Here is a 27,026-nt window from a genome sequence, read left to right on the forward strand (position 1 = left end):
CAGATGGAAAAACGTTTCCATTTGCTATTGTAAACCTTCCTGGTAGAGGGCTTATGAGCCGCTACCAGGATGGATCTCACTGCCGACGAGATACCGGGCGTCCTAGCAACTAATGGAACTGGATCAACCAAGCTGAGAGCTTGAGGTCGACCAGATTTGGGGGTTCCAATCCCAACGTGTGAGATATCAGATCCGGAATGGGATCTAAGGTCCAAAGAGGAGCTATGAGGTGAAACCGTAGAAAAGGGAACCAGGTTTGACGAGGCCAGAATGGGGCTATGAGGATAATCTTGTTCCACAACCGACAAGCTTTCTGTAAGAATTTTGTCATCAATGGAAGAGGAGGATAAGCATAAAGAAGGCCAGATGGCCAAGCATGAACTAGAGCGTCTCTGGGGCTTTTCCCTCGGGGGGGGGGGGGGGTTAGAGCAAAAAACTCGCTGCACTTCGCGTTTGAAGGCGATGCGAAGAGATTGCAGCAAGGCTGGCCCCACTTGTGGAAGATCTGATTCGCTACTAAGAGGTTCAGAGACCACTCGTAAGGTGAGAGGATAGTTCGACTCAGCTTGTCTGCCAGGATGTTGGACCGACCCGGAATGTGCGTTGCTAACAGAAAGCGGTTGGTGGATATCGCCCAATCCCAAACTCTCATGGCCTCTCGGCAAAGAGGGTAAGACCTGGTTCCCCCCTGTTTGTTGATGTACCAGACCACCGACATGTTGTCTGTCTGAATTGCAATAGTCCCTGGAGGGAGAAGGGCATGAAGGGCCTGCAACGCTAGAAGCACTGCTCTCATCTCCAGGACACTGATATGCAGCATGGTCTCTGTCTGAGTCTACGTACCTTGGACAGTCCTGCCCATGCAATGCCCCTCCCACCCAAGGCACAAAGCGTCCGTGGTTACCGTGGCTTGGGGTTGCGGCATTATAAATGGTCGTCCTTCCCAAAGTTCCTGAGACTGGATCCACCACATGAGGGAATCCCTGCAAACTCTGCTGAGGCGGATCGGAGAGTCCAATGGATGCTGAAGGATCGACCGCTGAACCTGCAAGGTCCACTGGAGGACTCTCATGTGTAAGTGCACTAAGGGTGAAAGGCTGATTGCCGCTGCCATGGACCCTAAAGCTCTCAGGACTAATTTCGTCGATGGGGCTTGAAGTTGAAAGAGGGCTAAGACGTGGTGGGTCAAGCTGCAAAGTCTGTCCGACGTCAAAAAGGCCTTGGTTTGAAGCGTGTCTAATCTGGCCCCTATGAAGTCCAGGACTTGGGCAGGTTAAAGAAACAATTTCCTGTGGTTTATTGTGATCCCCAACTGGGAAGCCAGGAGCAGGAAATAATCCCTGGCTAAGCAAAGTAGATGCCTGAAGGGGGCGGTAAGGAGCCAGTCGTCTAGGTATGGAAAAACCTGTATTCCCTGAAGCTTCAGGTGGGCTGCTACAACCGCTACGACCTTGGTGAACACCCTGGGAGCCGTGGTGAGGCCGAAGGGTAGGACCCTGAACTGGAAGTGACTGGCTCCTAGCCGAAAGCAGAGGAACCTCCCGGAACGCCTGTCCATGAGAATGTGGTAGTACGCGTCCTTGAGGTCTATGGAGCACATCCAGTCATTCTCCTGCAACAGGGGGAGAATAAATTGAAGTGTGACCATCCGGAATTTCTCCTTGGCAATGAAGAGGTTCATAGTAGAAAGGTCGAGGATTAGCCTCAAGTCCCCCGTCTTTTCTGGCACCAAAAAGAACCTGGAGTAATTGCCTAACCCAAACTGGTCAGGGGGGACATGCTGGATGGCTCTTTTTTCTAGCAGCTTTTCTATTTCTAAAGCTGCAGCCGCCCTCTGACTGGGTGGTACATCGGGGAGGTGCCTCGATCGAGGAGGTAAGTTTACGAAGGGGATAGAGTAACCTCTGGATATTACACAAAGCACCCAGCAATCCATCGTGATGGACTCCCATTATGCCAGGTGCTTCGAACCCCCCCCCCCCCCAGAGAGGAGCAGTCGGGCAACCCCTCAGGGCTGCTGCACGGGTCGATTAGAGAAAGGTTCTCGCGACCCAAAATTCTTCGGGCCCCCTCTGCCTCTGGGCTGGCATCCACTTTGTCCCCCTCTGCCTCTCAAGGACGAAGAGTCCAGAGCATAACGGGACTGCTGAGACTTCCGGAACCACATCTTCTTTTGTCCTCCCTGGTTCCAAGAAAAGGACCTTTGAGGAGCCGAGAAGTGGATTCTGACAGCAGACAGCGTCTTCCCATCTTTCTCGTTCTGAACCAGCGTATCTCAGATGGTCTTCCCGAATAGGGTAGAACCGTCAAAGGGAGCGTTAGCGAAGGACGCCTTGAAGGGTTCCGCAAAGTCGGAGCCAGGTGTGACGCCTTAAGGCGATGCCTGATCCGCTGGCTCTAGCGGCTCCCTCCATGGCATGGGAGAGTAGCCGCATAGATGTGTTTGACACAGCTTTTAGAGTGGCCATGCGAGTCGAGAAGGTTCGTTTGTCCTCGGCCGACATGGACTCTGGGGGAGACTCGGCGTATTCTTTGACCAGATCTCGCTGGAGCTTAATAACATGGGCCAAGTAATTCAGCGCCCTTATAGAGAAGGTAGCTGAAGCAAACATCCGCTTTCCAATACGGTCCATTGTCCGAGACTCCTTATCAGGAGGATGGACCGAGGAACTATCCTGTGCTAGTTCCTTCTTGGTGGCAGCCGCTACCACCATGGTATCTACAGGGGAATCTTTGCTCCATGCTGTCCTATCCACCGGGGGCCTAAGAATCTTATTAGGCCTCCTGGGGATTGGCTCTACAGTGTCCAGTTCCTTCCTCGCCCTGGTAGTGATCAGGTCCACCAGGGGGTCGGCCGGGGGGGGGCACCCAAGAGGTAGACGGGCCTGCATCGAATGCTTCCAGAAACACTGACTCATCTGAGGAAGGCTTTTGGGCTGCCGACCCCCCCCCCCTTTAAGCGCAGCATTTCCATAATGTCTCCAAAGGAGACGTCCTCAGGGGGGTGACCTGGGTTAACCTTCCCCTTCCTCTAAGTCGGTGTCTTCCATGAGGGGCTCGGGGGAGTCCAAGTGCCTCCTCTTACACTTGCGTTTGTGAGGGATCTTCTCGGGGGGGGCTGTCCAAGGAGAGCTCACCAACAGGGTCTTGTTCCACTGAAGGAACTGTCTGGGACATTGACGCAGGCTGTCCCTGGGGCCGGACGATGGAGGAAAGGCCCATATGCAATGGAGTGGTGGCTGGACCCATAGTAAGAGCAGGGGGTCTCGAACCTCTCGAGAGAACCCTCTCCACGACGTCGAACACCGAGGGTGAACCGCTCTGTCTGGGATCCTTGATCAACACCCTCGGGTCCGACGTGGGGACCGAAGCCGGAGCCGAAGCGATCGGATCCGAAAGAGAGGTGTGACTCTACTGCAACGGAGCCAAAGACGCACCAATCCTCTCGGATCCGATGCCCGGCCCTCGGCCCCGAGAGCTCGGATCCGGAAAAGGATCCAGCAAACTCGAAGGCACAGCTGGCGTCGAAGTAGCAACCACTATCGGCACCGACAACTCTCCAGCTCCAAGGCTACTCAGATCCGACGGCTCCAAAACCTGATAGTGGATCGGAGAAGGAGCTATACGGGCGAAAAAGGTGGCTGAACTCCCCCCCGGAGGGGGGGGGGGTCAGGAGCACTCCCATCTGCATCTGGGTCTGTAGAAAGCGACGCATCATCCGGTCCATGTCGGCATCAGAAAGGCTTCGGGTAGACCTAGATGAGGCCGCCGAAACGGCCCTGGAGGGCCGCCGCGACAACCTCGAAGATGGCCAAGGCTCCTCCTCTGGCTCCGGTGAGAAGGTGGAGAGCGGAGCCGAGAGGGGGAGGACCAGGGAATCTTCTGAGGGGAAGAAAGGAGTTTAGCCGGCTGGGCCAAAGGGGCTGACTCGGCCTGCCGCTTGTGGCTCCTGTGCTTCTGTCTATCTCTTTCCCTCTCCTTCTCCTTCTCCCTCGCTCACCTTTCTATTTTCCTTGGTTCTTTCTCTCCCTGGCAAACAACGGGAGTTTGAGTCCCAGCCAGGGGAGACAAGGTAGCAGGTTGAACAACCGCAGCCGCGGCTGAAGCCACTGAGGGACAGGAGGAAGAAGCAGAGTCCGAGGGTATAAGACCCGCCAGGATAAGCTTGTTCCTCCTATCCCTCAGGGCCCGGGGGTTAAAATCTGCACAAATATGGCAGCCCGATGAGAGGTGTGAAACCCCCAGGCAAATAACGCACTGAGTGTGGCCATCGGCTGGGGAGAGCTTATGGCCACACTCAGAGCATTTAGAGAAAATGGCCTTAGGGCCTTCAGCCATCCTAGACACTTACCACACGCACTCACACACACCAGACTAAGGGGGAGGATAAAAGTATTAAAAAAAAAAACTAAGATAAGAAGGAAAAAGAGGAGGTCGATAAGTGAACAATCTGACACACACACACTACTCACAAAAATGAAACCACAAAAAGATTATTTTAACAATTACTCACTAACTCTTAACCAGGAGTTCGTCTCTTGTGCTTGTAGAAGCCACAGCAGACGAGATCTGTGGGTTGGAAGGAGATGGCAGGGTATTATGGGTAAGGGGAGGAGTTTGGAGCTCGGATCTCAAGCTTGGAAAGCTGCCGGCTCGGATCCAGGTCGGCTCCGATACCCACAGGTTGCTGATCAAATGAAGTTAACTACATCAGATCTATACATATGTTGGAGAAAGAGGAAAGAAAATCTAATGAAGATTTATGTAAAAATAACAGGTAGCTCAGGAAAGTAATGCTACTGAGTGACAATATGAACATAAAAATGTGGAATCTGACGACAGAAATGAGTCAGTAAAGAACAACTTTCTGTTGAAAACTCAGACAGGGCTGCATGTATAGACAAAATAGATTTGAGAAACTGTAAGGTACAGATCAATCTGAAGAATCTGATGAAGGTGAAGGTAAAGAAATGAAGACAATATGAGAAAGACTCCAATTGAGAAGCAAAATATGAGTAAAGAAAAGAAAAGTTAAAAATATCTTACCCAAATTGAAAAAGAAAGAAAAAGAGAAATATTTTGGCGAATATTAACAATATTAAACATTAGATCTGATGCATATATGTGTTACATTGGTGTCTGCCAAGGAAGACATCATTATTGTATTAGATACACATCTCTTAAATAAAAAAGGAAAACAGTAAAGAAAGAAGTTATGGGGAAATAAGATGATGTTGCACTTAAGATCTAATACATGCTTAGCAGTGGCTTTCTTGGTAAAAAAGTATAGAGTATTTAGGGCTTAGATTTTACAAGTCTCATATGATATCAGTAACGGAGATAAGACTAGATGACTCACTATTTAGAATAATAGGAAAGAGAAGGAATATTTTAAAAAGCTAAGACATAATGTGTTGGCAAATATGAAAATTATTTCTGTTATGAGATTTAAACTGCCATATCAGGAAACAAAAAAAGAAGACACTGCAAGATGCAAGGGAGACTGTATATATAATAAAACATAGGCAATTACATATACGAAAAAAGAGGGCATATACATATGATGGAGGCTCTTTACAATTGATATAGAATATGTATTGTCATCACAGGATATCTTGGAGAAAGATAGAGGCTTTATAACTGCTGTTTCTTCAGATCATTTGTCATTTTGGATAGTAACAGATGGAGATGAAAATACGCTGGTGGAAAGAATAGGTATTAAAAAGTTAGCAAGGCAAATTACAGAAAAGTGTATGTTAAAACATGAAATAAAATGTTTCTGGGCAGGCTATTCCACAATGAGAGATTTTTATCCATCAAGGACAAAATGGTGGATAGCCTTTTAAAAGAAATATAAGGACATATAAATAAAATCAGAAGACAAATATATTGGTAGAAAAAGGCATTTTAAGCTGGTTAACTGGAATGGTATTAGAAATGAATGAATGTCATCATGTAAATAAAGAAAGCTTTTTATAATAAAGAAATAAAAGGGAGGTCAAGTAATTATTATGAAAACAGCAGTATTACTTAAGGGGTGAAAAGAAGAAGCACCACCTTATCTAGTAACATTAGTAAGAAAGAGTTGGTGTAATAAAGGAAGTGACAAATGGGGAAGGACAAAAAAGGAAAAAGCAAAATGAACGTATGAGAGTGGTAGTGAACTGTGTTAAAAGAATTATGTAAAATGGATAGAAAGTTGTGAAGTGCAAATTGCTTAAATTTAAAGGAGAAACTGTTGCTAATTCGGAAAAGAATATTACAGTTCAATAACGACAGAACATTTTAAGGACAGTAAATATTAATTCTGTATCTGTAATTGATGAAATAGGATAAGTGCTTATTTGGCTACAAGTGTTGACAAATTACTGCTGGTCTGTGACAACACTGGATTTTGGAATATCTTCCTCCTGAGCCCCCATGGACTTCCATGATTCAATTGATGTATGGACCTTGATAACGTCATTAAGTCTCTCTGTAGCCTGGTAAGGTGTGTCATACACTTCACTTTATGAAGGGCAAAAGTGGCTGAATCATAAGTGTGCTTCCTAAATCTGTCCAATGCCCTGGACTCTCAATTCAGGGAATGGAAAGATGCACTATTCTCGGATAGTTCTTTCTTGGTGGCAGTGGCTACAAGAATGGCATCAACTGCAGTTCCCTTCCTCCAATGTGCCCTACCTTTAACTAAGGTCTTATCTGTTTTTTGGGAATAGGCTCCACAATGCCCAGCTCACTCCTTACCCTCCTAGACAACAAATCAATCACTACACCAAAGACATAAAGGAAACTGACTCTTCAGGGGAAGGGGCAACAGAACAACAAAAAAAAGCATCATCACAGGGAGATTTAGGAGAATATTCCCACTCACTGAGGTCCGCAACTTTGTTAGTAACTCCTGTGGGAAGTCAAGGTGCCTCCTCATGCACTGATGTTTCCTGTGCTCCTCCAGTGGAGGAGATTCTGGCAGAGGTAGGGAAACATCAGAGGAGCCCTGGATCCTGGACTGTTTAAGTCCTAGAGATGATGACTGCCACTGAGCAAGGCAGCAGGAAGACTGGAGAAATGGGCTGAATCCAACCCAGAGATGGCTTCCCTACCCCAAACTGGACAGGATCCTTTCCAAGACTTTGAATGCCAAAGCCAGGTAACTGGGGAAGGACCTCCTTTAATCCAAGGACCTAGGAAAACCAGACAATGACCAGGCCAGATCTGTGGCCAGTCTCTCCAAGTCTGAGACCCCCAGGGGCAGAGCTGTCTCCAAAAGCTTCACCCGACCCCGACCCCAGGCCCATGACCTCCTGGCTCCGGGATGTAGCCAGCTCCAAAAACTGCCAAAGTCAAATGCATAAAGAGCAAATCCAGAGTCAAAGCCATCCAAGCTAAGACCTGGGGAGATGAGCCTGAGCTTCAAAGCCAAGATTCTAAAGTGCCAGCACTGGATTCAATTGGATTCAACAACCCACAGGCTGAGGCAGATGGAAGACACAACACTGGATGAGGGGGGTGCAAAAATGAGTACATCTGTGAGGGGTGATTAAATTGATATGGAAGAAGGGAGATTAAAGTGGCATTAGGAATATGAGACCAGAAACTTCAAATAACAGAGATATTAATCACAATAATGCATCAGATAATAGAAAAGTTTATGAATGAAGTTTTAATAGATGGATTGAATGGAGTGAAAAGAAGAAAAAGTAAAGAATTATTATGATTGATAAAGGAGGTGTTAAATGAGACAATTGAAGGAGAGGACAAAGTTAAATTAGTATTAGCAGATGTTACAAAGATATAACATTTGATACTACCATCATCATAAGTAACTGTGGAGAATTTTGCAAGAATGTAGAATAGGGAATACATTTATACAAATGGTGCAAATAGCATATAATGGAAATGAAATTATCATTTTCATAAAAGGATGGTAAAGTGATACAGTCAAGCAAGGTTGTCCTATGAGTGGCAGGTTGTTTGTTTTAGGAATTAACGTATAACATGGACGTGGCCGTTCATAGTTTTTGTAGTTCGATGATTATGTGCTGATCAATAGGTGCTCAGGTAAGTGATGTTTCGATTTGCTAATACACATTATACATATATATATATATATATACACACACGTGTGTGTGTGTGTGTGCATGCAATGTGTCCATACAATGAATTATTTATAATAAACATAGTATAGTTAAGCATTATTAATGTATACATTCTAGTAAATGTTGCTCAATGATTTACTTGGTCAATGTCACGGTGCTATGTGTTGCACATGCAGTCTTGGTCAATGTCTTTATGTCAGTATTTTTTTTCTTTTTCTATTGCGAAGTACATTTAATAATCATTATTATCTTTGCCAATGTAGCCTAAGTTGTGGCTGAAAAGGGTCCTGGGACCAGTTCACTTTCCTGGTTACCAAAGCATAAATAAATATGAAATAGAAAAAAGGAGGGTGAACATGACAGAAATAATTGAGGAACTAGTAAAGCACATTTTAAGTCTTCATCATTCATGAGAGAAGGCACTGGGAAGTAGCAGACAGACTAAATTTAGAGTTCTACTACTTGTCACTTGTAAATGTACAGCAAGGATCACTGACTGCAGTGAGAGTTTTCACACCTCAGCATGAGAATATGGGGGAGGGTTTATCAAATCTTTCAGGACTACAAAAGACCCCTCTTACAAAATTATGTTATTTATCTACTTTCTTTTGCTGCAAGTAGCTAGTAACTATTTATAGCATAGAACAAGCTCTGACAGACACATAAATGAGGCCCAGTCAGGTAAACACAGAAGCAGCTCTGTTACAGAAGGTGTGTTTAGATGACAATGCTTCACAGTCCTGCCATTCAATCTTAATGGCATGAGAAAACAGCACCACTTCCTTATGTCTAACATGAGTCATATAAAGTGGACTTGAAATTATTCTGGGAAGAAGGAATGAAAGCAAGAAAACAAGATCATGTTACCAAGGCAGGCCCCATCATCTGCCATTCTGACAGAAATACATTAAAATTGTAAAAGCAGCACTTGGAGTGATTTTGAGACATTAAAATAGCTCAAAAACAAGCTCAAAGATACAATGAAAAAAAAATGTGTTTTGAGTACTAAGGTGGAGTTTTCTTTTAACTGTTTTCTTAGTTTAATAAAATTCATAGACGAATATGTTAACTGCTATATTTCCTGGCTGGATGCTGTATCTAAAGGGTAGTAAACATAAACCATTTGAGGTAAAAAGAGTGCAAATGATTGCCTGAAGTACACTCCAAATGTACAGTAAAGGACTATGGGCTGGAGTAACAAGAATCTGTACTTCAAAATAAAAACATTCAAGAACTTTGACAATCACTAACATGTCAGTGTGCTGTGGTACCAGGCTGCCACTAGCATTTTAGTTGAGGTTAACACAAAAGAATAATAAAACTGATTAAAAGCTAATAGCACTGTGAGCATACGGTGTTTGGGTCAGATATATGACTGTGACCAAAAACATTGGCTTTTCAGTCCTGTATTCCTTGCTGGTTCATTAACGGGGATATACAAATTTTAAAGATGATGATTAACCAGACAGAACCTGCCTCAACCCTATCAGACCAAAAAAGTGATGAAATAAGTAATAAATGGAACTGGAGAGTTGCCAGCAAAATATTCCCTCCTCTGCAAGACAAACACAGGGCATCAAGGGCTATTAAACACTACTACTGGCTTTATCAGCCAAGCTCCCTGACTTCCCAGCAATCATTAACTGCTTGAGGATTTAAATTTTTTTTTATAGAGGCAGTTACTGGCCTGACACTCATAAATGACTTTTCTGCTAGAAATGCTAAAACAGAACAAAGATAGTGGAAGAGACCACTGCTTCGCCTTGTACTCTTCTGCTAAATGAATAATGAGCAGTAGGAGCAACCAAATAGTACTGATGGAGTGTCAGTTACGTAGCCTCTTCTCCTCGATGCAAAGAGGCAGTTCAGCCTAGACTGGCAACAGTATGCATATTATCTGTCTGCAAAATGGGTTCAAACTCTTGTCACAGACACTGGAGGAATGACAGATAAAACAGTAAGCAGGTTCAGGCAAAGTCAGACACAACAGCACAGCACTGTGAATGAGCATTAGGGACATACTGGTACTGCAGACACACAGCACTAAAAGAGGCATCAGGCATAACAGACTGCGAAAAGATAGGCTATGAGATTCAGAGCTGTAAGGAGCTCTGCATGAATTTGCACTTGTCAGCTATGTTTGTCCACAGTCCTAGTGATTACAAAACAGAGGCTACCACTGCCACATTCTAAAATAAGGCACTAAAAAACCTGCAAATCTCAAATTACCACTTACCGTCGGTCGGAAGGGTGCCGACGCAGCTGGCTCCATGTTATACCTAATGCCAGGGACACTCTTCCTCCTGGAACGTGCCAAGTTGTAGTCTTAAAAAAAGAGAGAAAGAGAATGAAAAAAATTAATGCCATATTACAAAGGCTGCTCCCACCTCCACCCCTCCCCTTTAGTGAAAAAGCCCATTTCATCCCTGTTTAACACCGTTAACATTTTAAGGTTCAAAGAAAAACCCACAAATTCTTTTTCTTGTTTATTTAGGATTTCTTGCTGTTCTCTTTTAGTCATCTATGTTATGTCCACTACCAGCAAAGTGTGTGCCGGTAAGTTAGACCACATATATAATATGCCTTGTCATGTTTCTGAAAAAATATCATTTGTTTATATTAGACACATCTGTACCACCAGTAAGTAGCAGATGAGATCCCCCCGTAATAAGGGTTCATCATTCTGCAGCAATAAGCACTGGCAGCAAGCCATAAAACTGACTTCTGAAAGATCCTTACCATTGCAGAAAAAAATCTTAGCTTCCATTTCAATATCCTACCTTCCTGCATGATAAAGCAGAGATAAACATTTATTTCAAAAGTTTCACTTAAACAAATGCTTTATTTTTATAGCACATCATCTCATTCACGCCATAGGAAAAAAAACATAAATATTTATTCTAGTGCTAAATGGAGCCAAATGTAACTACTGAAATATGTGCAGCATCTGCATCACCAAACCCATTAGGAAATCATTATACAACAATCCTTTGTTGTACGGCACTTGGATGGGTCTTTTGTCCACCTTTAGCCAAATTATGCCAAAAGTAAAAGCATTCTCCCCAAGCACCATTGCCTAATAAGCATTTGGGGCAAGCAAGCCACTCTGAAAACAGAGTACTTAGATTAACCTAGATAGTGCAACATAGTGTTCAAAATGGGATGAGAGCAATAAGTGGAAACATGACTATGAAGATTATACAAGATGAGTAAGGCATGACACAACGTTGGATTAGACAGACTCTTGAAGGAAAATGGATAATGGTTGCAGGGAACTAGACAGGACTAGACATAGCTTTGACACAAAACACTACAGATTTACAAAATGTGAACAAGAAATAAAACAGTACTAGTAAGACTTCTGGGTAGAAAAGTCTCTAAAGAAGGCCATAAATTGTGGTTTCCTTTACTTCTAAAAGCACCATTACCAATGACAGAACAGGAGCACTACACCAGCTAGTTATCTTAATGTCTTTTTTAACAAGAGAACCTTTATTACTTTACTCCCATTTCCTCCAGCAATCATCAAGGCTACATACCCTAATGGCCTGTCTGTTCTTCTAACTCCCAGTATCCTAGGACAGCTTGGGAAAAAAGGAAACAGCCAGCAACTGAGCTCATTATCCAGTAGAAGTTAGGTTTTTTTTTGGATGCTTGCTAATGTTCCCTCATCCCACTGGCTGAACAACATAGTGTAATACCTTCCAAGCTGAACAAGTGTGGATGCATGCTTCTGCACATCACCAATACACTGCTGGACACATTCCTTGTTCGGCTAACACTCACTCAATTTCCTTCTGCAGATGTACTTGAGTGCATTCACTCAGATGTCACACATGAGGTGAGGCTCAGCCAACTCTTTCCAATGAGATAGGCAAACTGGCATCAACCACTCACTCTCAACTCTCTCCAACTGGCTTTTCCAGAGTCTAGGTTGCTAATCTAACCCAGGTAATCAGGGGTAAAGTAACAGCCAAAATCTCTACACCACAGAGCCTGCACAACTATGCTTCTCTCTGTTTTTGTCTTATAAACAACAAATGTAGCATCTCTACTTCATGCTGGCCTTAATCCAGCTGTACTTAATAAATAAATAAATAAAATGGTGTGACTGATGATACACAGGTATGCTGTCAGAAAAGAAGCAGTGTATGTCAATATCACTGATGCATTATTTCACTGTGCCACTAACATCAAGGATAAAATATCAGATTTATTCCCTTGGATGTACCGTGGAGTGCCAAACCCCAAAGCACCAAATTCTCAAATATGAAACCTAAGCAGACACATTATTAACTGTCCATAAATACCAAGACATAAAGACGTGACATCTTTGGCGCAGAAGTTATGGATGAGGAAACTAAATCACTGTTATTCCAAAAGTGCTCTGACCTCAAAATAAAAACAGTTATATTTTTAGCTATTTTTTTTGTTTAATTTTATTTCTACTTACAATCCATCCATCCACCCACAATCCACAATCCCTTTTTCCTATTTTTGCACACGGGGTTGGGGTGTCACTTCACTAGTGACAATCATCTAGAGCCAAGGTTTACACCACCAGATGACTAGCCGTGCCATGGTAATTCCTCCACACCATACACTTGCACAGACACTAACACCTATGACCAATTTAGAGTGTTCAATCCACCTACTGCATGTCTTTGGAATGTGGGAGGTAACCACAGCACCTGGAGGAAACCCACATGAACACAGGGAGGACATGCAGACTCCATACCGAAGGCACCCCAGCTAAGGATCGAGCTGATCTAGCTGATCGAGCTGCACCACTGTGCCATCCCCTTCTTTGTACTTATAAATTATGCCATTATTTTCTGTAAAATCACAGCTACAGGCAGCACATGACAGGCTGGACTTGCTGCCCCCACCCCTCCTACTCTTGCAATTCTTGAGAAATGGGTATTCATTCCCTACAGTATGCTCTACCAGTCTATTCTAAATCTCCTTATTAAATCAGATAGATATCTGTCACTCTTTAAGAGTGTGTTTTTATTGCTAACTATTCGAAATGTCAGGATCCAATCACAGAGACTGAATGGATGAAAGAATGAACTTACAGATACCACATCCGAGGTAGCCAATTCTCAAAATATTCATTTTTCTCTTGATATATAAGTCTGGGGGTGTGGTGGGCTTGACCCCCCCCCCATACTGGTAGGTGCTGGGAGCATGTCCCCCTTTAAAAATTCGCTCTTTTCCTGGGTTTTCAGTCTTTTTTTGTGTGTGGGGGCTTTTCAGCACTTGACATTACAGGTGCCAATATTTTAATAGGGAGACATTTTATCAGACTAGTACCATTGCTTAGTACTGTTTGAAACAAAATGGCTAATTACCATGATCAATACACTTTACTTACAACCATATACACAAATGATTTCTGTACTACTCTTGTTTGTGTCTTAAAGGGCATCACTCAGCAGAGAACTCTACTTTTTCCTGGTCTCACTATAAACATGGGTATTCTTCATATTGAGCTGATGCTCACTGGCAATGTCATCTCAGTTGTGGGACCTTCTTAAAGGAATAAAACCCTGAACCCACAGGAAAATAACCCTTTCTTCATTTAAGCACACTTCATGCCATAATTAAAAGCCTACTTGTTCAGTGAAGCAAAATGTATGGGTTCTAATACCAATGTGACTAACAACTACAGTTGATGGTTTCTCTGCTGCTGCTGGCACATCATGATGAAGGCCTACCTATCATATTCACTCAATATCCATTTATATGTACTACACTAGAATGAATGTTAGTTTTCTTTCTAGAACTCTGAATGCATTTAATTTTTGGGTCACAGCTGAAAAGGTTCCTTCCTTCAGCCACTTCACCTAGTTAAACAAAATAAATAAATAATAATAAAAAATGCATCATATTCTTGCTCCCGTTAACCTCCCACTTTCAATTTGGACATAAACAGATCTTTTTGCATGTTCTGCACTGTATGCTGTCATATTTCACTCAGTGAGAATGATTTGTTCAGACATTTCTGTTTAAATTCATGATGTCTGCATGTTTTGTAATGTTTATGTCTTCGCTTTCTCTATTCTTTCCTTTCAGGCTGTATCTGAACATAACAAATTTACTGGCTTCAAGCTTATTACTAACATATTCATGCATTCATTGACTCGGTAAACTTAACAGTAAGTTGCAACTATTAAATGCATTAAGAAAGACAAGACTCTGTGCATACTAATTCTAAAACATTTTCCTGTAGAGATCCCCAGCATTCTCTGAAATTCAGGCTGAGGAATCAAAGTTGCTCACTGCATAATACTTTGACAAAATGTTTTTTTTTTGGTTCCCATTACTGTGCCTCAGATGACATGTTCGATCAGTAGTACAGGCACTGGAGGAGCAACGGTGGGGTAGGGTAGGGTGGGGAGAGGTGGGACAACAATGGTAGTGAGAGGCCAATGTCGGCTCAACTATTCTGGGTGGATAGAGGCAGCCTAGGTTTGTTGCAATAAGCAGCATACAAGCCTGGCAAACTCCATTCTGCATGAGTTCTGAACTGCTTTGTTAGGAGTATGCACAAGTCCAAAAGCAAGCATGCACCTCCTAAGGGTAGCAATTGTGGAGCTGCCAAGACTGGAGGGAGGTGGGAGTTAGGTTATACTCCTGACAGCAGTATGATTCTGCACCAGTGCCCTTGATTTTCTCACTGGCCCTAGATATGGGTAGGGCTGAGCCAGGGGGGGTGGCTAAGGCAGGTCCACAGTGATGAGAGGAACTGGCAGTAGCTGATGGTCAGTTGGAGGGAGGGAAAACATTTTTTTGTCCATGTGTCTAAGCTTTGTTACTGAAAAGTGACACAACATCAACTTCAGCTCAGACCACTGGATGGCAAAAGCTACAAAGCTAAACTTAACAACTGTTTGTATATTTTGCCACCTAAAAGCCTGCTTGTTATATTGGCATACTGCAGAAGATGCTAAAGACCTAACCTCACTTTAACTTCTGGGAATGCTAATAGTGACATGTCCCCAACCAAGACCCCAGTGGCAGCCTTCTGCTGACAGTTGTCTATTCAAGAATCCACTGTCTAGCACAGAATGAATTGCTGCTCTCAACAAATGATAATCCACAATCTCAGAGGAACTGGGAATAAATGGGTAAAACTACTAGGCATGTCAAGGATCTTGAAGTACAAAGTCAATAAGAAAAAGTGCAAGTTGTGACCATTTTGGAAAGCACTAAAGGGCAAATTGCTACTTATGTGGATTAGTCTGAGGCAGTCATCACTGTAAAAATAAAAGTTATGTACTCACCAGAACTATGCATCTGTGTTGTCCATTTTCATTCTTCCTCAGCTGATGTGTCTCGGATCCATCCTTGGATCCCACTCAGCTGCATTTACCTAGACTTTTGGATCCAACTCTAAAGATCCTCCCTTTTCCCATAATGCCACAGAAACCTGTAATACCACAGATCAAGTTCACTGCCCTAATTGCAAAAAGACTAACCAAAGCTAAGAAAGAAGGAACATCAGTAGAAAGATTGGGGCTCAAACACGGAACAGTGGTTCAGTATTCACTATCAGGTCACTCCCAGAGGAAAAGGCAGAGGGAAGTAGGGTAGGACATTCAGGAAGAATGAAAATGGACAACACAGATGCATAGTTATGGTGAATACATAACTTTTATATCTGATGTTGTCATTTTCATTCATTCCTCAAATGATAGGACACAATCCCCAGTTACGTGAATCTGTCTGGCCCTCGTGGAAGGATATTCCTGAGTAGCCATGCATCTAGTGGAGATAGCTTTAGGAGGTCTGGACAAGGAAAGACCTTACTGACTGTAAACAAACGTCATTGTGATCTGTTAGCCACTTTGCTAAGAGGTAAAGTTGGAAACTGGTTTTCCCAATCTATTGGAGGCAAAGGAGATTCACAAATGACATGTTTTTCTAAAATCTTTTATCCTATGGAGATAAAAATGGAGCTTTCTATGTACATTGAAAGATAAACTATGTATTTTCCTTTGTTGGAAAAGCTGGGGAAGAAAACAGGTAAATTGATGACCTAGTTGATGTTCCCCTATGAGGCAACTTTGGGTAAAAAGGAAGGATTAGTTCATAAAGGTAACCCTATCTTTAGGAAAAAACAAATAAGGAGATTTTTAGTAGAGTGCTTGGACTTCAGACGTTTGCCTTGCTGAGGTAACAGCCACTAGAAAGGCGGTTTTCCATAAAGAAACTTGGGGTCAAATTGGTCAATGGCTCAAAGGTGCTCTGAGTTAAACTCTGAAGTAACAGCATTGGATCACAGGGTAGAGTACGTTTTTTAAATGGAGTCCTTAAAGAAAGCTTTGCACAGTTTGGATGAAGCCAGAGGAGAAGCATTGTCTCCAGTATGATAATTTCAGATGGCTTCTAAATGAACTTTGATGGTGGAAAAACTAGCTCCTTTTTGAAATATCAATGTTAGGAAATCCAGAACAGCAGGAATAGGGGCAGTAAAGGGATCCAATTCTCTTTGATGGGCCCAACAGGAAAACCTTTTCCATTTATTTCTGTAAATCTTCCTGGCAGAAGCTTTCTAGGATGATACTAGTATCTGGCGGACCGGGGAGGAAAGCCTGGGCTGTCTAACCACTAGAGGAATTGGAGAAACCATATGGTTAATTTGGGGCCTGCAATGTCTGGGTGCTGGATCCGTTGGATGAGAAATCAGATCTGGACTGGGGTCCAATATCCAAGGTGGACATAGAAGTTGAGCCCAAAGAAAGGGGAACCACACCTTATGAGGCCAAAAAGGGGCAATGAGGATAACCTTGCTCTTCAATCAAAGTGCTTTTTGTAGAAATCTGGGGATTAGAGTTATGACAGGATAAGCATAAAGGAGACCAGAACACCAAATGGGGGGGGGGGGGGGGATTAAGGCAAATAACCTGCTACACTTGTTGTGGGAGAGGCAAACAGATTGCAGCAAGGTTGACCCCAGTGACAGAAAATCATCACCAATACTAATTGATTGAGAAACCGCTTGTGAGTCATGAGAATGGACCTGATGAGTATGTCTGCTAGAATGTTGGACTTCCCCATAATGTGCATTGTCAAAAGAAGCATTTAGAGGAGATAACCCACTACCACACTCTCACTGCTTCTCAAGAAAGGAAAAAGAACCAGGTTCTCCCCATTTGTTGATGTGCCAAACCATGGACATGTTGTCTGTTTGGATAAAAATTACCTCCAGAGGGAGGGAGTTCTGAAAGGCCTGCAACATTAGTAGAACCACCCTAATCTCTAGAACACTGATATGCAAATTGGTCTCTTCTAGGGACCATGTGCCTTGGACTGTCCTTCTCAAGAAATGGCCTCCCCAGCCCAATTGGGAGGCATCTGTGGTCACTGTGGCTCAAGTGGGGACACACAAAGGGGTGCCCCTGACAAACTCCATTGGATTACACCTACCAAAGCAGGTAATTTCTGCAAACCCAAGTGTGTTTTATCAGTGAGGACAGAGAATATTGAAGAATTGGCCAGTGAACAGCCAGAGTCCACTGAAGAACATGCATATAGAACTGAGGGATTGGGACCAAGGTTATAACAGCTGCTATTGATCCTAAATGCCAGAGGATGAGACTGGATGGGGGGGATGGGTGTGAAAGAATCTGTCCTACTTGAAATCTTATAGACTGCACTCTGTTTGACGGAAGAAATGCTAGCCGACTGGTGGTGTTCAGGCAGATGCCCATAAATTCCAAGACTTGAACAGGTTGCAGATGAGATTTGGCATAGCTGATTGTGATGCCTAAACACTGACCTAGTTGGAGCAAGTAGTTCATATATATTTTGAGGAAATGACTGATTGGGGGGGGGGGGTGAGAAGCCAGTTGTCTCGGTAAGGAAACACTCTAAATCCGAGCAACCTCAGGTGAGCTGCTGCCACTGCCATATACTTGGTGAACACCCTTGGGGTTGTGGTGAGACCAAAGGGCAGGGCTTTGAAATGATAGTGAATGGCCTCCAGCAGAACCAGCAGATATCTTGAGGAACATCTGTTCATTTTGATGTGATAGTACGCATCCCGAGGATCAATACAGCATATCCAATCATGTAGAAATGGCAGAATGGACTGAACCATGACCGTTCTGATTGAGATTGGTGAGGTCCAGAATGAGTCTCAGGTCCTCTGTCTTCTTTAGCACTAAAAAGAACCTTGAGTAAGTTGCAAATCCTCTCTGGTGTGGTTGGACCTCTTGGGCAGCTCTTTTATCTAGAAGCTTTTGAATTTCTAAGGCTGCTAACTGCCACTGATTGGGTAAACATTGGGGAGTCTTTTCTATTTGGTTGGTGGGATTTGCAAAAAAGGGATGAAACAGCCTCTGGATGTAATGTTTTGCACCCAAGTGTCATTTGTGACTGATGCCCAAGTTCTGGGTGCAGAGACAAATGCCCCTCAACTGCCTCCAGAGAAGAGCAGTTGGGCAACCTTTCAGAAGTGCTGGAAGAGTTTATCTGAGAAGGTACCTTGAAGCCCTTGTTTTTGCAGGGCCTCCTCTGCCATGAGGGTGTCACCTTCCGTTGAGCCCCCCTCCACCTCTTGGGGGGGGGGGTTCCCTTGTGAATTCTGGAAAGAACCTTGTGACTTTCAGAACCACATCTTTTTACTTCCATGCTGATTCTTGGAAAATCATCTCTGTAGTGTAGAAAACGTATTCCCACAGCAGACAATGTCTTTCTGTTTTACTCACTGCAGGACAGCATTTCTTTAACTGTTCGACCAAACAAGGAAGATCCATCAAAGGAAGCATTGATGAATGAAGACTTGAATGGCTCCACAAAATCGCAAAAGTGCATGCATCCAGCCATGCCTCCATACAGCTATGCTTGAACCCACCGCCCATGAGGCACCTTCAGCTGCACGAGAGATTAACCTCATGGGCACATTAGAGACAGACTAAAGGGTGGCCAGTTGTGAAGATAGCTGTGCTCTTCCACAGACATGGTTCCAAGAGGAGATTTGGAGAATTCTTTACTCAAACCTCTCTGCAAGCTAGTGAAGTGTGCCAAATAATTCAGCAAACGAAGAGCAAATATAGCTGAAGCGTAAATGTGTTTGCCAAATCTGTCCAACACTGTGGACTCTCTATTACAGAATGGACAGAAGAGCTCTGTTCTGTCAGCTCTGTTTTTAGTACCCCCCCACCACAACCATGGCATCTATAGGAATGCCCTTACTCCAATAATGCCTATCTTTAGAAGCATCAAGAAATTTGTCAGGGTGACAAGGAATGGTATCTGGTTCCTTCCCTGCCCAGTAATACGCCAGATCTATAAAGTCATCAGCTGGGGGGGACACAGATGGGTCAGACCCGAAGGCTTCCAGGAACACTGACTCCTCTTGGGAAGGGAGATTAGAAGAACATCCAATTTTCTGGCTATGGATCTCTAGAATGGCTCCAAAACAGACATCTTCTGGTGGAGACCATGTGGTCCCCTCCCCTTCATCGAAGTTAGTGTCTTCAGTTAAAGATTCCTGAGGGGAATCTATGTGCCGCCTTTTGCACAACTTATTTCATGGTACCTTGTCAGTGGGATGATCTGGAGAGGTATTGGAAGAGAGGGGAAGTTTCTGAAGAGGAAATGTCTGAAAGTTTGAACGGGCTGGCAGTCCCCGCAAAACAGCCTGGTGAGGCTCAGAACTTGGATCCAATGGTGGTAGAAGGGTAGGATTTGAAGAAATAAGAGTAGACTGGATTCTCTGATGAGAAAAAGCCCTCTTCACCACCTCAAAGTCAGAAAACCTGGGAGAAGACATTGCCAGCTGCTCCGGAGACAAAGCTGCAGGAGCTGCTGATCCCCAATTCTGCCCTGGTTCCTGCCACAAGGAAGGAGTTGGATGTGAGCTGTTTCGCACCATAGTGCCAAGAGGAAGGGATGCCTCTGACAACCTCAGAATCAAACCCATCTCCCAGGTTGAGAGCTAAAGGGTCTGCTCTGAGACACTTCATGCTCTAGAGGGATCAACTCTGAACGAGTCAGGGACACAGTCAGAGTCGAAGACCTAGCTGTCATCAACTCTTGAGACTCTCAGATATGAGGGCTCTGAAACTGTTGGACAAATCGGAGAAGGAGAAATAAGCCAATGAGAAGCAGGTTGGAGGCTCACACCCTGAGAAACTTCCTCCTCATTCTATCCACATCTGCTTCATTTAGGCTCCGGGAAGACCTGGATGGAGGACATGGCATCCTCTTTGGTGTTTCCTGTAGAGATACTGAATAGAGCCGTGCAGAAGTGGGCTCAGTAGAAAAATGAGGGGATCGGGTCCTAGGAGATTTAAACATCCCAACAGTTGGATCCAATCTCACAATTTTGGCTGGTAGCTTCGAGGCTGTAGCAAGTTTCAGAGAATGGTTGGACAACTATTTTCTGTGCTTCCTGGACTCTGAAGCAGACGTTTGATTCTTGGCAGGGGGCTGAGTCCCTGAAATAGATGAAGCAGACAATGGAACAAACACTTTCAACACTAACTTACTGCAGTGATCACTCAGAGTGTTAAACACAGCACAAATGGAACATGAATTTCAAGAAGGGGCACTCCCAAACCGTACACACACTCTCTGCAGGCTGAATTAGGTATCGTATGCCCACAGGAAGTGCACTTTTTAAAACCCATAGCTTTTTCAGCCAAGATAACAGAACCAAAAAAGGGAGACAAAAAGAGATTTAGAAAAATCAAAGAAAACGAAGCACCAACAATGGTATCCAAGCAATACCCTATTTACTCTGTTTCTCTGTGTCCCATGGGTGTCTCTCAGTAGTGTGCACAACTTCCCTTAAACACATTTTAAGGTCCAACAAAAACAAAACATAACAAAAAACCTGAAGCAACTGCCTGCATACAAGAGCACAAAGAGCGGAACCCCTTACAAACCAGTAAAAGCTACTGCACGTCTTACTTTTATCAACAGATGGTGTCATCATAGAAAAAAACCTCACATTCGACCTGCACATCCAGTTCAATGTCAAAAAGACATATCAAAAGCTTGGCACTCTCTACCAACACAAACATCTACTCAGTGCATCAGCCTGACTTTCCCTTGCCTCTTTTTTTCTATTACCCTCTCTTTTATACGGTGCCCCCTTCTCACCAACATTCAGTCCTCTCTAAAGTCCAAACTAGACTCATGCTACAACAAAATTGCTAAGTTTGTAACTAATGCCTCCTACTCATCCCACCACTGCTTATCATTATGCAACCTAAAATGGCTTGAACTTCCCAAGTATCTCACCTTTATCTAACTAACTACAGCTCACAAACTCATTCATAATCCATCCGTGTGCCCAGCTCTATCTTCTATGCTCACTTTATACCATCCTAACAGATCACTCCGATTCAACAACCATTTGCTCGTAAATGTAGAAAAAAACAAACTTTCAGCTGGCCAGATGCTTTACTCCTTTACCATCGCAAAACTTTGAAACTCGCTCCCCCCAACACTTAGATCCACCCACTCAGTAATCCTCTTCAAGAAATACCTGAAACAACACCTCTCCTTATCTTGGCTGTGCACATGTGCTAACACCACATCTCATATAACCTAACTTCAACCATTACAACTATTCTCACCCCCACTCTACTACTCTTGCATCCTCCTTTCACATCCACCTGTCTTTTTACTAACTCCGCCTATCCATCCTGTCCACTTTCCCCTTCTACTAACCCTCATTGTCCTACCATTGATCCCTCCTGCCTACTTCCTTCTCTTCCTAACCCTTATAAACCTACCACTGTACCAGGCAAGACATTCAGGTGCTCTCGCAGCCTACCTTAATATTATACCACCACTTATATCTGCAACAATATCCACTGACTTTGCTGATTCCTGCATCAGGACTCATATAGTCTATCGCTCAGCTATTATACCTCCTAAATGTGTGAAAAGTTTAAGTACCTAGTCTCTTAACGAATTCCTATATCTGCTTTGCACCCACTGCTTGAAGTGTCCTATATATAAATTTTGCTAGGTGAAAACTACTCATATGGAATGTTCGCATGTATATACACTGTATTGCTTGTATAATATCTTTGATTTGAGAATGATTACTTATGTACTGTTTTTTTCACTAATTGTATAACCTGCCAATAATATGTACTAAATATCTTTATCAATGTAAATTCTGTATTGTATGTGAAATGTCTTTATCTGTGGAGCTTGTCTCTCCCGGGACTCCACTGAAAATGGGCACTTCTGGCACAGCTGGACCAGCTGGGTAAACACATGCAAATTAATCAATCAGGAGGGCAGGAAAACCAGAGAAATAAGGGAAAGAAGTAACAATATTGGTATCAACAAGTACCCTAGAAAAAAAGGTAAGAAAAGAATGCATGATGGTAGAATCCCAAAACACTAAAAGGGAGGAAAGGTGAAAGAGAAACTATGACAGAAAAGAGAATAATAATAAAATTGGCAAATTACACTCACAAATCTCAAGGAAAACACCCTATAAGCTCCACAGAGCGGGTCTACGTCTGAAATGAAAAAGCGGCAAGTGAGATCTGAGGTACTACATGGTTCTGGGGCGTTGTAGTTAAAGGGAGGAGCTCAAAGGTTGGATCCGAATCTCTAAGTACATGTGGCTGAGACAGATCTGAGGTCAGATCTGAGACCCATCAATTGAGGAATGAATGAAAATGACAACTTCAGATCTGAATATTGCTAACAAGCATGGGTGTGGTACCACAAGAAAAAAAATGAAGGTATAAAAAAGCAAAAGACACTGACTTAAGAGAGATGAAGGTGTTTTACCACTTTTTGCAGCTTTGGTAGGGATGTACATTAGGATACCATACAGAGTTCCAAAGTCATTACCCTAAGACTATAAAGGAAGGAAAATCGGATAGTAATTATCTGCATTTTTCAAAATCAAAGTATGGTCTTTCTTTAGTTACTGAGGCATAAAAGACAAATTACAATAAATAAGTTAATTAATTTAATGGCATGTATCATGAAAGAGATGTGCATTTTGCCCTTGGTACTTTTTCATGTAACATAAAGACAATTGAAATACATTTCACCCTTGCTTGTTTTTATTGCATCCTACTGGTGATTCTATTTTTTACCGACCGTGGTATCTCCTTTACTGACCATTTTATATTATTTCTGTCCTTCCGCAAATCATAATGCTACAGAATCATAAGTAGCCTTCTCTAAATGCCACAAAATTACTAGCAAACTTCAATATTTTACTACTACATACATTAATAATGAAAAACAATGCTAATCTACCTTATATATTACAATATAATTTTATACTATATGCTTTGATCCCTTTTGATGAAGATATTTACTCTGTGTCACTTTCTTGTGCACTTAAAATAGTCTTTTCACATCTATAGGGTCTTACTTTTCATTAAAAACAAACATCTGCCATTGCCAAAGTTTGTCTACATCATAAGTAAATATGTTTAATGGGTGCATGTTAACTTACTGAAAAGCAATATACTGAAAGTCATAACAGTGACAATGTTGACATGCCAAAATCCTGAAATGTAAAAAATGTTAAAATCAAAATACCCACTCCCCTATATGTGTAGAGAGCAGGACTTGAGCCTTACCAGAGAGGCATCTTAGTACTCGTTTCCTGATTTTACTAACAGAGGAGTGCTGTCTGTGTACTGGTGCAGTGTATACATGTAACACATGTAAGCTCTCGGAAGGTATTTTGAATTCAACTTTATAAAGTTTCAACATTTTGACATTTCTGGAGTTTGCATTCAGTACTATGTCTTTTAGTATACCAGTATTCAATAAGTTGTCATGTACTCATACTTAGTACTGCTGTAAAAAGCTGTCTTGGCAGTGTACCATAAGGATTTTGGCTTGGACCTGAAAAATGGAAGATGTCACATTCAAGTGCTTCCCTTAAGGAATCTGCGTACTGTACATTTTGTATGCAGGTTATGAAAAGTGGAAAAAGTTATAAGGTAACTGGCAGAATTAAACATGCTTATGAAGTTAAGGATTTTAATATTTTATGGTAAACTTCGTTCATACTTTTTACAATACAACCTTGTCTGTCCGTGCCTTGCTTAGAAAGTTGTTCTATGCACATCTCCATTAGCACTACCACTGCCAAACAATGAAAAAAGAAGTTATGTTCTTACCATAATATTCCATCTGCGTTGTCGAGCTTCATTCATTCTTGGCTGATGGGTTCGGTTCTGATCTCTCGGAACCAACTTGGTCATTATACATAGCTCGTGCAAGCCAAAACCTCTTGAGCTAAGGCTCTATCCACAATGCCTCTCTCCCCCCATTACCTCAGATCGAGTTTGTCCAGTATTTAAGAAATTACAGAAGCCCTGTCTAAGGTATAACCCTATAACATCCCAGGACTAGGTCTGAGCCTCCAGGAGTCTTTTGGAGGGAGTAGGCGGGTGGGATGTCAAGAATGAATGAAGATCAACAACACAGATGGAATATTATGATACGAACATAACTTCTTTATCTGATGTTGTCAATCTTCATTCATTCTTGACTGATGGGTCGGAATCCCTAGCTACTTTAGCTCTTGGGAGGCCCTAAGGAAGGATATTCCTGAGCACCACGGAGCAAAAGGATGCTCTTCCCCTGGAGACCATGTCTAACTTGTAATGAGTGATAAAGGTATGTGGAGTAGTCAAAGTTGCAGCTGCACATATGTCTTCCATAGAAGCTCTGGAATGGAAGACTGTTTAAAGTGGAAACAGATCTTGTAGAATTAGCTCTAACTGTAGTTGATAACTTCAGTTTATTTTGGTCATACATAAAGCTAATGCAGTCTCTTAGCCATTTTGACAAGGTGACCTTTGATACAGGCTTGCCCAATCTGGGTCCTGAAAATGACAGAAATAGTTGGTCTGATTTTCTAGAAGATTTCGTTCTGTCCAAGTAAAAATGTAATTGTCTGTGGACATCTAACAAATGTAAACAGTATTCTCCTTTGTTTGTAAATTTTGGGAAGAAAACTGGTAAGTCTATGGACTGGCTGATATTAGATTCTGATACCACTTTGGGAAGGAAGGTGGGACTGGTTCTGAGTGATACTCTTTCTTTGTGAAAAATTATGTATGGATGTTTCACACATAAAGCCTGTAACTCTGAAATTCTCCTAGCAGATGGGACAGCTACTAGGAAGAGAGTCTTCCAAGATAAGAACTTCAGGTCGCAAGTAGCTGTTGGCTCAAAGGGCTGTCGAACTAGACATTGTAAGACTAGGGACAAATCCCATGGTGCTACAGAGTACTTGAAAGGGAGTTTTAATTGCACAGCACCTTTATGAAAAACTTTGCATAAACAATGAGCCATCAAGGAACGGTCATCAAAACTGTTATGAAAATTTGAAATGGGAGCCAAATGAACCTTAATTGTAAACATAAAAGCCAGGTAGCTAAATATTCCAGGACCTTGTCAAATGATGCCAAGAAAGGGTCTATGAGATTTGCACTCGCCCAAACTGAAAATCATTTCCATTTGCCAAGGTAAAGCTTCCTGGTGGATGGTTTATGAGAGGCCAGAAGTATCTTTTGCACTGGAGAGGACAACTTATTCTGCCTGGCAGTTACTGGAATTGGAGAAATCAAGCCATCGTCGGCTTGAGAATTTGAAGACTGGGATGAACTAGACCCTGAGGATGAGAGAGTAGGTCCAGAGCTGGGTCCAGAGTCCATGGATGGTGAACGAGATGAGGTCAAAGAAAGAGGAACCAGACAATGGAGCCAGTATGGTGCAATGAGAATCACTTTGTTTCTCAACTGTTGGGCTTTCTTGAAAAACTTGGAGATCAGTGGAATTGGAGGAGAGGCATACAGGAGTCCCGACAAAAAGTGTCTCTCTCAGGGACTCCCCGCAAGGGGGGATGAGGGCAAAGTAGCTGCTGCATTTGTGGTTTATAGAAGTGAATAGGTCACAGCAAGGCTGACCCCATCGACGAAAGATCTTCGCTGCTATGTTGGAATTGAGAGACCACTCGTGAGGCAGGAGGATACATCTACTTAGTTTGTATGCAATTACCTTGGAGCTCCCTGGGATATGCATTATTACGAGAAAGCGGTTGGAAGCGATTGCCCATTGCCAAATCCTTATAGGTTCCCAACATAGAGTGTAGGACTTGGTTCCTCCCTGTTTGTTGACATACCACACTACAGACATGTTATCTGATTGGATTGCAACTGTCCCCAAAGGAAGGACAGCCTGAAATGCTTGCAATGCTACAAGCACTGCCCTCAATTCTAGGATATTGATGTGCAAATTGGCCTCTTGCGGGGACCAAGTGCCTTGAACAGTCTTTTGCCAGAACCCATCCCCCACCCTATCTGGGAAGCATCCATGGTCACTACAGCAATGGGATGAGAGGGGGGAAAAGGGACAACACCATAGAATCTGTTCTGGTTTCATCAACCAAGATAAATCCTTTTTGCAGTGATTTATTATCAAGACTGGATGGGACATGGGGTGAGTTAGAAGTGACTACTGTGACGACAAGAGCCACTGAAGCAGCCTCATGTGATATCTTGTTAGGGGAACTAATGTTATTGTTGCTGCCATGGATCCCAGAACTTGTAGTACCAGATGAGCAGGAACTCTGTTTTGGGAAATAATTACTTGGAAGTTGCGATCTGAGTTTCAACAGTCTATGGAGAGGAAGGCAGGCTACACAGGATACTGTATTTAATCTTGCTCAGATGAACTCCAAATCCTGTGTGGGAGTCAATTGTGAATTTTCTTTGTTGACTGAAATGCCTAGTGTGTCAGCAAGATGTAGAGCAAAGTCTATGATGTAAAGCAGTAGATGCCTGGAGGCGGCAGTGAGGAGCCAGTCATCTAGATATGGAAACACGTGGAATTCCTGTAGTCTCAAATGAGCTGCTAAGACTGCCATGCCCTGGGGGCTGTTGTGAGACCGAAGGGCAGTGCTTG

At 43.0% G+C, this 27,026-nt stretch overlaps 1 protein-coding gene across 2 annotated transcripts in view; it reads right to left on the bottom strand.

The window, feature by feature from the left end:
* Window positions 1–27,026, bottom strand: part of SYNGAP1 (synaptic Ras GTPase activating protein 1) — a 2,730,366-nt gene that overhangs the window by 2,564,526 nt on the left and 138,814 nt on the right. For both annotated transcript variants that reach the window (XM_044083521.1, XM_044083520.1), the window contains exon 2: window positions 10,333–10,421. In XM_044083521.1, the coding sequence (XP_043939456.1) occupies window positions 10,333–10,368 (36 nt within the window). In that variant the 5' untranslated portion in view covers window positions 10,369–10,421. The remainder of the gene's footprint in view (window positions 1–10,332; window positions 10,422–27,026) is intronic.

Source organism: Protopterus annectens, chromosome 9.part0 (assembly GCF_019279795.1).
Source record: "Protopterus annectens isolate FY-2018-M chromosome 9.part0, PAN1.0, whole genome shotgun sequence".
NCBI classification, from domain to species: domain Eukaryota; kingdom Metazoa; phylum Chordata; order Ceratodontiformes; family Protopteridae; genus Protopterus; species Protopterus annectens.